The sequence below is a fragment of the Solea senegalensis genome, linkage group LG11, assembly GCF_019176455.1.
Source record: "Solea senegalensis isolate Sse05_10M linkage group LG11, IFAPA_SoseM_1, whole genome shotgun sequence".
Taxonomy (NCBI): domain Eukaryota; kingdom Metazoa; phylum Chordata; class Actinopteri; order Pleuronectiformes; family Soleidae; genus Solea; species Solea senegalensis.
This window is the reverse complement of record NC_058031.1, coordinates 18,566,732-18,580,173: the sequence shown is the minus strand read 5'-3', so window position 1 is coordinate 18,580,173 and position 13,442 is coordinate 18,566,732. Positions and strand designations below refer to the sequence as shown.

The 13,442-nt window shown below is 42.1% G+C and overlaps 1 protein-coding gene across 7 annotated transcripts in view; it reads right to left on the bottom strand.

Annotated features, from left to right (window-relative positions):
- Positions 1–13,442, bottom strand: part of agrn (agrin) — a 226,242-nt gene that overhangs the window by 20,159 nt on the left and 192,641 nt on the right. For all 7 annotated transcript variants that reach the window (XM_044037208.1, XM_044037210.1, XM_044037211.1 and 4 more), the window contains 8 exons: positions 11,816–11,943; positions 9,195–9,309; positions 7,832–7,951; positions 7,248–7,655; positions 6,114–6,306; positions 4,164–4,379; positions 3,282–3,511; positions 1,298–1,432 (listed from right to left, as the gene is read on the bottom strand). In XM_044037208.1, the coding sequence (XP_043893143.1) occupies positions 1,298–1,432; positions 3,282–3,511; positions 4,164–4,379; positions 6,114–6,306; positions 7,248–7,655; positions 7,832–7,951; positions 9,195–9,309; positions 11,816–11,943 (1,545 nt within the window). The remainder of the gene's footprint in view (positions 1–1,297; positions 1,433–3,281; positions 3,512–4,163; positions 4,380–6,113; positions 6,307–7,247; positions 7,656–7,831; positions 7,952–9,194; positions 9,310–11,815; positions 11,944–13,442) is intronic.

Sequence of the window (13,442 nt, the reverse complement as noted above, 5' to 3'; positions counted from 1 at the left end):
AAATAAAGAGATCTGCCTGTTAAAAATGGCTGCAATCAAAATGGGTCACTGGCTTAATTCAGCTTCAGGGAGGAATATAAAACAGTGTTGAAATTCAAACTCTCCCCTGCCGTTGATTTTGTTCGGTCGGTAATTTAAGTAATCCTGTTTTCATCACTAAACTGTAATTATTTACACTATCACAGGGTAGAAGCACTGATAAAAATAAGCTTTTCAGTTTTATTGGAATATAGTGAACTACACTGATGAACTCTGGCAGAATTGAAATGAAACCACACCTCAGCTACACCCATGTACACACGCAGATACACACACTTTCTATTCTGACTAATTCACCTTCAGGCGTCTGTTGAGTGGACTCTAAGCTACCTGTCTTTTTAGCTGTTCTCAGTGCAAAGTCCTCCTCAAAGTCTGTGTCCGCCTGGCTACAGCCTTATCTCTGAGCTCCTGTCTGACACTCTGGCTGAGTGACGCTCCTATTAATCATCACGGGCGGGGAGGACTGATGCGATTAGTCATCTCATTGATTCCTGTGAAAAAAATGGTCTTTTGGAATGGGAGATGCTCTCACTCACAAAACATTGATTTTGGTTCACCTCAATTTACTTGGATCACCCCTCTGACTGAGACTCAGGGCTTAGAAGGAGGGTATTCCCACCTGGCACTTTGAAATTCCCAGCAGTACTACGGGCGCATGCTTCTTTTTTGTTATAATACTGTACATGTGCAAGTATATTCTCTTTCATCCGCAGCTGCAGAAACTCATGGCAACATCTACAAATGCGGGGAGTGAAGAAACACAGGTAGCATTCACTGCCAAAGGTGCTAATTATGAACTTTAACAGCAGCTGAGCTCTGCTCTGTTCTGTTCCCCAGTCGTGGCCTGGTTCTGCCATGTTTGCGGCTGAGTAGCAACAAACATGTTTGAACATAACACCTGTGGAAGGGAGGGGAGAAAGGCTGCTTCCTGGCTGCCACTTAACCACTAACAAGCCTAGCTGGGTCAATGTAGTGGATGGCCCGACGGGGCCAATCATCTACCTCAGTTCTGCATGAACCTCCTCCAACTCACCAATCCCATTGCCCCAAAGGAACAACCATCTCCCTTATGCTTTTGATCTATCTCCCTTCTTTGATTCACTATGGACAGAAATGTCACAGAGTGGAAAGAAAAGGGGAGGAAGAAAGGCTAAAAGGCCGCACAAAAAACGGGTGCTTTTTCATCAGCAAGAGAAAAGCAACAGAGGCACAAGGTAACAAGGTTTATCCCAGAATATGCAGTCATTAGTCAGATTACCTTTTTCACAGTGCCTTCCTTCACGCCCCATGGGACACTCGCATTTATAGCCTCCCTCTGGCAGCGCCTGGCACTGGGAGGATGGATGGCACCGGTTTGGCTCGCATGGGTCTTGGACATCAGCACAAGTTGGACCTGGACACACACAAAAATCCATAATGAGAAAATTGCTGGTGATAATCAAAAAACCTTGCATTTTCAAACAAGGGGGGTGGTGGGGGAGCAGTATGAGGGTGTCCTCCATAATAGAGTTCATTTTCTAATAGGATCTGAAAATATTAGACATTCAGATTAAACAGTATAGAAGCCTCCCTGCCATGTGGCCGTGTTCTTGGGCCAACACTGACTGTGGGAAAGGCTCGAGATCATCTGGTGGGTGATGGTTTTGCCCTCTGCCTCAGCCCCATCTAAAGTCACCCGTCATTACTTCAGCAGTCAGAGCCTGTGGTGAGAAGAACACTGTAATGAACCTCATCCCTGCCGTGCTCAAACCCCCCCCTCACTGTCTTTTATCCGTTCTCACTACTTCTCCAACACAACTTTTTTTTCACATCATTTTCTCCTCTTCCGCCATTTTAACTGTTAATGTGCCTCCCACCTCAACTCCTCACCTCCCTTATTCATCCGACATCCTGACAACAACAGTGTTTGACCATTTATTTCTCTCTTTCTGTTTTTTCTCTCACTCTTAGTGTGATCAGTCCCTCCCTCCTACACTGGCAACTTGGCCAATTTCTAAATTGACATGATGACAAAATTACCATGACTATGATTTGGAAGGCAATGATCCAAATCTCATTATCACAATTTATTGTACACAGTGCTGCAAACTCAAGTTTGATCACACTTCACAGTAGAGGGCTATCTTTACTTCGTCTCAGGCTTCTCAGTAACAACAAACCATTAAAGTACCAACTATATGAAAGGTAGTAAGAGTGCAACATGATGCTATATTGATCCACATTTTACCTTCAAGGAAAACTGCTCCTTTGGGAAAATGTTTTCCCTAACCACTGAGATGTTGGAGAATAAAATCCTTTACTCCTCAAGCACTAAAGCTAACTCTGACAATTTATTTGGTGCTGGTATGAAACTTTCTGCAGTAACTGCAGTACAGCCAGGGAGAAGAGGGAGGAGCACGCTTGGCTGGGCCCCGATGGTGTCTGGTCTTAACTATTTTCTCTGAAAGTTGCTTGTTATTTGGCATCTGCTGGAGGGAGAAAAGGAAAAGGAAGGGATGTGGAAGGAGAGACAGGCCAAAGGCCAATCACTTTTTATGAAAATGTCTGTTTTCTGTACCGCTTGAACATTTAATATCTCATTTCTGCATGAGACACCCAGATATGATGGTGTTGGTGTCTACCAGTGCTGGGGGTACGAGTTACACTGTACTCTCAGGCTTTGCTAGGGTATGTGAGTCGTGCATGTCACAGTGAATCCCTGGAGAGACGGCAAAGCAGCGATATCAACAAAAATGTTTAAATGCATAGAGCTTTCCTCAGCAGGGAGTTGTTGTCTCATTTGGTTCCCGTGTGTGTTCGACTTTACAGGAAGAGCTTTGGTGGTACAATGCACAGCAAATGACAATGAGCGACAATCATTGTGAGCCATCAGTGACAAACACACACAATAAAACAAAAAAACAAAAACCAAGACAATACACCAGCTAATTAGCATTACTGAATATTTCTCATGTGCTGGAGATGTGTGTACATATATATATACATATGTGTGTGTGTGTGTATATATATATGTATATATATATATAAATATATACATATATGACATTAATTGTGTTGTTTCTAGATAATAGAATGCATAAATGTTACACAAAAGTCTGAAAAGTAGATATGGACAGGACATATTTTCTACTTAGTTTCCTACACACACTCAAATAAACTTCCACGAATAAAATAAAATAAAAAGTACCATGACTGGGAAACCAACCCAGATTGACGTTAAGGAAAACTGCTGAACTTCTTACCCCAGAATCCTTTGCTGCACTTGCAGTGGAACATCTCAGCCTCCTTCACCTGGCATGCAGCACCGTTCTTACAGGGATTTGGCAGACAGGGGTTGTTGCCACATTCGCCCACACCACTGCCGTACAGACTGTGATCACCATTCTCTTGCAAGTTGAGCACTCGGTTGTTGACATCCAGCAATCGGATGCAGCCCACCAAACCTGTGGCCACCGCTGTCCTTTCTCTTACACTGAGGATACAACGAGACATGGTGAGAGTGGTCTTACACATGTACCATCACAACTATCACAATGACAATCCTTACTGGATAACACTGAACTTAAGGTTACGAGATGCTTTATGCCTTCTATTATTGCTGAGTGTAATGAAATAATAAGCCTCAGTGAATGACACTAAAGGATGGTGTTTTATTCAGTTTGTTTTCAGTTATTGGTGGATTAGTATTTAATTACAGCACTAGCACTATGACTGCTTACAGTATACTGAGGTGACTCCGTACAACTACACAAATTATTATGTTTAACAATGAGTTCACCTCCCAGACCTTCTAATCAAATCTAAAGCAAAGGCAATTGGCAGTGTTACGATGGCAAGTGGAATAACAACTGCACTTATTAACAACAAGTGTGTAACATGTTTTAGTCGAGGTCGAAATCCAAAAACAAAATTACAGGGATAATTGAGACGAGGTAGTGACATAACATATCTTTGGTAAAAAAATAAATAAAACCAATTAAGTTCAGTTTGAAACAAGTGAAATACTTCATTCAATAAACACATACAAACTGAAGATTATTAGAGTTAATAGAAGCTGCAGTTGATGGATTTCCTGCCTTGATTATAATCATAATAATGTGTAACTGCACATGTAAGGTACTTACTCCTGCTTCATTTCCCCGGGCACTCCTCCAATGAATAGGTGGGTGTCCAGGTTAAGGCCCTCTGTGCCATGTGGGCTCTGGCCCTCGATGTGTGGCTCGTTGTCAACGCTGAGCATGGCGTTTCTGCGATTGCGAGTTACCACCAGCTGGTGCCAGCGGCCCTGACTGATTTGTACTTTGCTGACCACAGTTCCTGTGCCAGAACCTGTGTTGAACCTGGGAAAAATGGTACAGAAAAGGTGTTGGATGCTCATTCAAACAGCCTCATACCTGTGTGCTTTCACACAGTTTGTTGCTCCTTTGGTCCTTTATTAAGGGTTTCAATGACCTGGAGGAAGCTGTTCATATTTCTAATAATAATTAGGCAAATAGTGACTATACTGCCCTCTTTCTAAATTCAACATTTTATCAGATGGGTTTTTTTTGAGAGAAAGGTTCTAATATCACAGAAACGAGCTGCTGTGCATGTGCACCCACACATATATGGTTGTATTACCACAACAAGATGGCAATTATCTGCCACAAATAATTAGTCCCTCTTCCCACGTCTTGGATTTACAGAACAGTGCGTGGTAATATCGCAGCTGTGCTTCTGAAATAAAGGTAGAGCTCCATTTGAAAGTACAAGTGACTAATGATCTCCTTAAGTTTGCCATTGATTTTACTCTGAATAGAGAAGTCTAACGAGGCCAGGTTGGGAGGAATTTAAAGGACTTCGAGGTGTCAGAGTGAAACACACAACCCAAAGATTAAGACAGAGGATGGTGTTTCGAATAATAGGTCTACAACACATGCTGTGCAGGTGAAGAAATGATGTTGTTTATCTAGGATATATTTTATTTATTCATTAGATTTCACTGTCGGAAAAGAGATGAATACTCTGTGTTTCTGTGGGTGTCTGATGGGAGCGTAGTCTACATTCAACAGATTTAATGAATCTTTTAGCTGCAGTTGGCTGGAGTCTAAGACTGATAATGCCTGTTATCAAATACCACTACACATCTATAGTGAACATGACGCCATTTATACAGTGCACATTATTTACTGTTTACCGAGCAGGAAGGGGCTAACAAAACACACCCCTGAGTTGCACTTCAGAACAATATTTCTGTTGAGTATGAGCCCAAAACAATGAGGACGTCCTGATCTCTGCTACACTGATTTTATCCATTCTTTTTTCCAGTCTTGCAAGTATCAATGATAATCACACACTAGCTAATAATCACTTGTAAGATATAAATAAAATATTGATATATAAGATGATGTTATAGAGTTACATACACTCATTTAAATGAAATCCCTGAAAATGAAAAACAAATTTAACAGTCATAGTCAATTTCATCACAACTGTGGATATAGGATATCACGTCATATAATACATAGATTCTGAAATGTCTTCAAGAAATAAGCATTTTTACATTGACCAGACAAGGTGATTGAGTAAACTTGCTCAGTGTCAGTATATTTTTCTATATAATATATGCTACTTCTGCTCTGACTGCACAGTTCTGATATAAAACCAATGAGCCATTGCAGGAAGCATCTCTATGTCATTGATTCCATCTGTAAATAATTTAAAAAAATGACATTTGTACATCCAGCCTTAGTTCCATATATACAGTATGTCACTACATAGAACAAATGAAATACCAGACTTGGATTTTCTCTGCATATGTTCCCACCGTCTGTAAATACGATCCGTTTGAACATATTTCTGAGAGTAACAGCCTTAACCTGCAAAACTGTCACGAAGCATCTGTGTCTTTATTTTCTGGCAGGATTGTTGCTTTTTTAGCACGTTTAGCATCTTGTGGTAATTATTTGCCTCATTATCTCGAGTGCTCTCTGTTTGCTTTAACCTTATCTTCGTCCTCTCTCTGTTGCCCCTGCAATGACCCCCACTTCCTCCTGAGAATCATTAAAGCTTCATCAAATCTAAGCAGCACTCACTTGAGCTCCACTCTGCCATTGACCAGAGCCAGAGAGATGAAGTCCTTCTTGCCGCCCTGGCCATTGTAGAGCAGGATGCCAGTCGCCTCTGATGCTCTGAACTCCATGGCGATGCGCACTGTGTGGTAGGCACTCATGGTCTGGAAGGCCAAGTACGACTGTCCGCCGAATGACGGGATGAAGTACTTGATTACTGTAAAAGAAAACAGCCAAAGCAAGCCATTAATATACCATATGTTGTATTGTGGCATAGAAAGTATTTCGTGTAAATGACTAAAGGTGAGGGTTGGTGTTACGTCACTGAAATTTGATCTATTTTCCATTTTCCTTACACATTCATGTGCACATGCACACACAGTAAACCTTAGTCTTTTGTTACTTAACATTTATGAATATTAACATCAATTTCCGACAGCTTCCAAGGCTCATTTTCCTTTGGTCCATCTGTCTTTCTGAGGAGAACGGCAGCTGATGAGCCCTATCTCTCCTCATGATTTGACCGATCAAAGAGGCTTGTGTTTGTGTGTGTAGCTTTACATGTGTGACTTCTATTCTACCACTCTAACACCAAGACACACACTGATTCTCACCAGCTAATCCCATCAAAGCTATTAGTATCAATTATCTTAGGGTGCAGCTGTGTGAAGTTGATTTTGTCCACAAAAATCCCAAACCGGTCGTACTTCCCGAAAAAACTTTCACTACAAATTTTCTGCAGAGAATTGTTCTCTCTGATCTACCAAAGTGTTAGTGAAGCTGACTTTTAAAAGGGAGTAGTGGTTGCAATTGTTTTACACATTGCATGTTACACCCACAGCATGTCAAGCTCTACATCTGTGTAAATCCTATTGAAGATCAAGTTTTACAACCCAAGAAACTTGAAATTTTCATCTGTCTTCGTGTTCTGCATTTTTAGTCTCGTCCTTCAAAAGTCCTGCACGAAAAGTGTGCCTAAAACCCTCTGTCACTGTAAAATCAATGTAAAGTCAAAGTCAGCCACTGGTGATTTCTTTAAAACTGTAAACTCCTACATAAACTCTTATCATTTTATTTGAAATAAGCTCAAACTTTTAACTGTTTGATTTAGAAGAAATACCCCTTTTTCAGGATAAAGAAGGTTAGAGTGCCACTCACCCTTCTCACACACTGAGCCTCCTCGCCCGGCAGGACACTTGCAGATGAAGTCATTGCCGTCATCCTCACAGGTGCCCCCGTGCAGGCAGGGGTGGGAGTCGCATGGCTTTGGCGCTTTGTGATGAAACTTGCCCCTGAAGTGGGCGATGGTGGTGACTGGAGGCAGCGCCGTTGTGGTTACAGCCACCGTGGTGGGGAGTGGTGTGGTGACGGGCGCTGAGGTTGTGGTGGTGCGTCTGGTATTGAAGGGCCTGCGGGTGGTGCCAGGCGGGCGGCGGGTGAAGTAAGGGGAGGTTGGTGGCAGCCTGGTGGTTGTTGTGGTGGTGGTGGTGGTAGTGGGAGCAGCTGTGGTGACGACTGCTGTGGTGGTGGTGGTAGTGATGGTGAAGAAGGGGACGGAGGAGAGGCCTGTCAGCAATACCGGGGAGAACAACCAAAATTAGAGAAAAACATTTAAGTACGCTGAGCCTGAGGTGCTGAGATTTCCTATTCAAACTGAAACCCTTAAAACCTTTGATAAATCACCTCATGAATAACTTAAAACTCCTTTTCAGTTTAGAAATCCCTACACATTACTGTATTACCATAATTGGTGAAGTGAATATTCTCATCCTCCGGCTTCTTTACGGCGATGCTGCTCTCTCTGGAGGCCTTCAGCTGTTTCAGCAAGGCTCCTTCGATGTCCTCCACTGTGTATCTTGTATCTACAATAAACCAGAGGTAAAAGCACTCAAAACAAAGGCCTCTGAGGAGCATTCCAAAGCAAATACAGGACTCAAGACTCTTTAGTGAGACACTGGATATATCACAGAGCCCTGCATATGACAGGTGGGAGGTCTCTGGAGACCTCTTGTCCTCCACGCATTGCCTGTCCGACTGTGTTCCAGATGAATTGTTCTCATAACGTTTGCTGCAGATGTTCACTTTACTGTCCATGGAGGAGTGTTGCTTAACAGCACGCACTGCCACGTATAAAGCCTGTGATGGAGGCTCAATGATGACACTCGTAAAAAAGACAGTTGAATCTTTGAGTGGTCAGTGTTGTACAACATGAATTTAACACATTAACCACAGCACAAATATCATGCACGATATCTTATCAATTAGTTGAAAACATAAATCCCAGATTGAACCATTTGCAGAACATGAACAAGAGAAAATGACAGTAACTCACAGCGAGTTGTTTTCTGTTTCATGTATAGTTTTGTTAACTGTAAGCACAAGCCAACCCTCTCAGTGGCACTGTATTTTGGGGAACTTAATGTGGCTTTGATAAATAACTAATACCAATCTGAACATCTACGCAGAGGTAAAGTCCGTCTCATGATGTTTTTCTTTGAGGCAAATTGTTCCAACCAAGAGATTACATTGGCACAGAAAAGAAAAGAGATAAAAATGAGTAAAAAACATTTAGTGCCTCACAATATCATGAGCCAAATAAAAAATAAGAAAACACTCAGACACCATATACCTCTGCCAAGGGTGTACAGCACTGTTAAATTTGTCATCTTAATAATAGTAAGTTTTCAACCTGTGTGTGATTCTGCAGCAGTGTACACAGCAATATAAACTGTAATATTTGGGAGAATGGATACCTCCTTGTAATGTTTTGCACATAGAGGAACTGTGGAAAATTTAAAGTTAGGCATAACCACTTCGAGTTACGGTCACTTAAATCACCGTTTTATAGCTTTAGTGCCACTTACTGTTCAGGCAAATTGCCAATCAATGTTGCAGGTTCACTCTGTGTGGATACACATGCAGGTACAGTGTGGCTACACAACTGACATCAAGGATAATGGGAAATCGTGTCAAACAGGTCGCTAATAATAAATATAATGGATGTAATGTTAAATATATCATTCAAAAACTGTTTTCTTTTTATTATGGAACACATCTGTGCCTGACAACAAATAAGCTGAAAGGAAAACGTCAATAACCTCTCACCCGGTCTGAAGTGAGTCTCCACAAAGGCCAGGATGGATCTGCTGGGTGCCAGGTTACGGACACGGACAGTCATAAAGTCTTTGTGCACCTCTGATTTCCTGAACAACTCATTGAGCTGAAGGAGGACAGGGAGAGACATAGAAAAGGAGGAGGGGACGAACAGAAGAGAAGAAAAGAGATGATAAATGGGGGCTGGTAATGACATCCATGCTTTCATAGCAGCAAGTACATCACAGAGGACCCTCCTCTAGCTTCAAGGAATACAGAGTGTCTCTCAAATCTGGGTGCCGAGATGAAACTTATTGGGTGTGGGTGCACAAACTGACATTTAGCTGCAGCTGTGGCATTAATTACTGGAACACATTTTCAGCATGAGCTAAGATAAATGTCATGTTAGCCTGACATGTGCTCCTGATTGGTTTTGCCTCTGATACCCCCGCTGTGTGCATGTTGTCATAGCCAGAGGAGCTCCCGCACGGAGCTTTGACTAAAATGTCTCTTTAAGCCAACGGCAGCATTACATTAGTTTGATGCTGCATTTCGCCAAACATAGAACCAGAGCACTTTCATGCTCAAAACACACAGAGTCTCAGTGTTGCCCCACAGTTCTGTCCTTGTCAGCCTAGTGGTAGATTAAACAAATTCACAAACAAGCAACAACAAACCAATCCTCCGCTTCATCTCATCTCAGCAGCCGGGTGAAATCACAGGAGCCACAGGGCCTGCTAACCCACTTTAGTGGAGGGTCCTCGTCTCCCATTCACTGTTCTAACAAAGTCCTCATCTGCATTTCTCTAAATCCACTCATTGTGCACAACATGATGCTCTCCACACAAAATGAGTGAAGAGAAATAAATAGAAACTCTTACAATGACAATGTAAAAATGACAAGTCATTTTGCTAGTGGTTTTGATGAAAAACATACTATGACTGGTCAAAAACACACTATTAGAAATCCCCTGATCTTTCTCCACACCTTCTCAGTAACATTTCCTGATTATTCTGTTATTATTGTTTTTATTCTTTGTGTCTTTGCACCGTATATCTACAGTATGTCCGTGTTTTTGTGTGTGCGTATAAACTGTATGTGTTCGTGTGAGTTAAAAGATGAAGAGGGGGGTGTTTGCTTTCAAGTGGCACACCAGGCTTCAGAGACTCACTGGCTGAGAGCGTTAACGAGAGGAAAACACACACACACTGCTGTGAGGTAGCAGATTAGGTCCCGGTGGGGGCGAATGACACCGATTCAGCAGCTAGCAGATGTGTACTGTGTATACAGCCACACATACACATACACAGGGCCTGGCTTGACAACAGAGACGTTTGTTCAAAGGTCTGACCTCAACAGAGAAAGTGTGGCCAGGCTAAAGTGCTGGGACAAGCTGCAGAAGCTGGTGTACTCGCAGCAACTGGCTCTGTGACCAGCAACACAGATGGGAGTCTTGAGATGGTTGTGTCTGGTATAATGAAGCATTTGACGAGCAATCAACAAATTAGTCTTTGCGCTAAACTGCTGGGAGCCATTAGGATTTTTGTTTTTCAAATTTTTAGACTAGATTAGATTTTAGTGTTTGTACTGACTGAGCTGGTAAGCATTTCATAAGCAAAAATCATCTGTTTTAAAAAAGATTCTTAAAGCATGGACCATGATTCTCTGAATAGCCCCTTTTTTATTTCCCTACTTTGGCTAAAAATAACTATTAATCCTTTTATAGGTATGACCTGATGTTATTGACTGAAAATATTCACTTTTATCAAAAATCAAAAACCTGCCAGACAGTTTACTCACTCTGATATGATGTAATGTGTGTGTCCCTTTCTCACCATAGCCAGTTAATATGTATATATATAAGTTGTTATTGAGAACATGCGAGCAAATTATTTCTTGGTGCCACTTTCAGTTGACAAATATTAATTTAAGCATTCATTTGGGATTTGTGTGTCAGGTTACTTAATGACTAACACTCCGTGCAGCTGTGTTTTGATCGCCACCAAACCACCTACACCAACGAACAGTGTGCTTGTCAGATTTTTCTTTAGCTGAAAACAGCTGTTTGTATGGAACTGATGTCAGTGAAAGTGATGTTTTCTGTGACAACTGAAACAAAGACCTAAAGGAATGTCATAACTGCTTGTGGATTCATTTTATAGTGACATCTTTTCATGGCACAAGCTGTTTTCACACACAAAAATCCCACAGCATTCAGGTGACGAGTGGAGTGTGGGTCAAGGATGAGGGAGGCGGTCATATTCCTACTTGTTCACTTTGAATTTTCCAGCTATATCCTCATATGGACTAACTCAGACATTTCCAGAGATGTAACTAGCTGGACTTCACAGCATGACTGAATGCAAATAATCCATTGCTTAATCCCATAATTCTAATAACTTTAAAAGAGAAAATCATTGTGAGAACCTAAATTCTACTGTGGTGTAACAATGGGCCAATAGCACATGTCAAGTCATATAATCTTTATACTATGTATATATATATATATATATATATATACATATATATGTAAATGCGTGTGTTTTTTTTACACATGACTTGTTAAAGGTTTGCTTATATTAACTCACGTTAGCCACTGTTAGCTACTGGCTAATTGTGTTGCTATACTTACAGCACTCTCTATGCTGCGGGCTGTCTCTCCAAACAGCTCTGACTTGGGGTCATCCATCTCCGGGGTGTAGAAAATCTCCTGGCCCTCCACACGGTCCAAGTGTAGGAAACCGTTGAACCTCATGGTGGCTGGAAGGGAAGGAGACAAGGAAAGAGGATGTGATACTGAGACACAACAGCTCAAACCTCTTTCTGTCTGCTCTCTCTTCCCACTGCCTTCACAAAGTGCTGGTTTTGGGTTAGTGATGGATTGTGCATGTGTTTGACAGAGTGAGGGTTGTGAGTGCGTTGCTGTGTGGGAGTTTAAAAACGGGGTGGGATTTGGCCCTTACAGGTGGACGTAGTGGAGGTTGTGGTGATGAAAGAGATGAACAGTGGGATATGAGAGGAGGGAAAGGTAAGGTGGGAAAATGGGCCAGTTTTACCAGACCGAGACGATTCCCAAAAGCTGACCAAGGCATGGAGGGCTGAGTAAAAAGACAACAAGTTAGACAGACACACAAAAACATGAAGAAGAAACAGCGCGCACACACACACACACACACACACTTAAGACGAAACAGCCCAAAGCCACTCTCAAAAGGGCTTTCATCAGCAAAGAGAATGCCTCCCTGTACAACCTTGGGGGTTATGTTGTCCAACATCTATCAACTCTCTATACAGTTTCCACGTACTGCTGCCTGAGAGGAGACGACTTGAAATAAAGCTGAAAAAGGAGTGGATTTGTGCACCCATGCATGTGTGTGTGTGTGTGTGTGTGTGTGTGTGTGTGTGTGTGTGAAGTGAAGAACAGAGGAGCATGCAAGGCACTGACGCCGGGCTTTCACGCCGCTCGTAATCAGCAGAACAAATTGCCCAAATCAATCACGGCTGCCCCTGCCTGAGCAACACCAGGGAGAATGGGAAGAGCACTTGTATGATTATCGTGAAAGATAACTGTAATTGTCTCCGTAATGCCACCAGACCACTGACTGACACAGCCTGGTTAAAATTGCATGAAAAGGACAGCAATAGCTGTAGACACACACCCCTTGTTTCCTCCGTCCTCTGTGTCTTTACTTTCACGGGCTGCACACATCGATTCAGATGTGATGGCAGCCATAAAATAAAGGCAAACGGATGAGGTCTGGCTGATAAGATGAAGGGTGAAAAAAAAGAAGGAACGAGAGGGGCCAGAGAAAGAGAGAGAGCGAGCGAGAGATCTGACTTTTAATCTGCAAAGAAGACAAACATCAGAGAGAGTGATTTTCTAGCCCACTGCCGTGACGGACGTAAACGGAGAAAGAAAGAGCGATAAAAGAAGGAACAGCGCTATTTGACTATCAGATTCTGGTGAACTGGAAAATATAATGGATTTGTTAAGACTTCCCTTAGCATGCCATTAAGCTCACATGAGCATTTGCAGGCCATTAGTTTTGATGTCATAAGTATTGTATTGTCTAAATGTGGAAGACCTTTATTGATTTCCCAGAGGAAGATATGTCAACATCCAATATTCTCAGTCACAATTAAAATGATGATCTGAAATGCATTTTTAGAACTTGGGCGTGCAAATCCTTTAAATGTCTGTTTGCTTAGTAAGCTTCTGCTTAATGGTACACTCTGGCTGGTCTGTCTGTTTGGGCTGC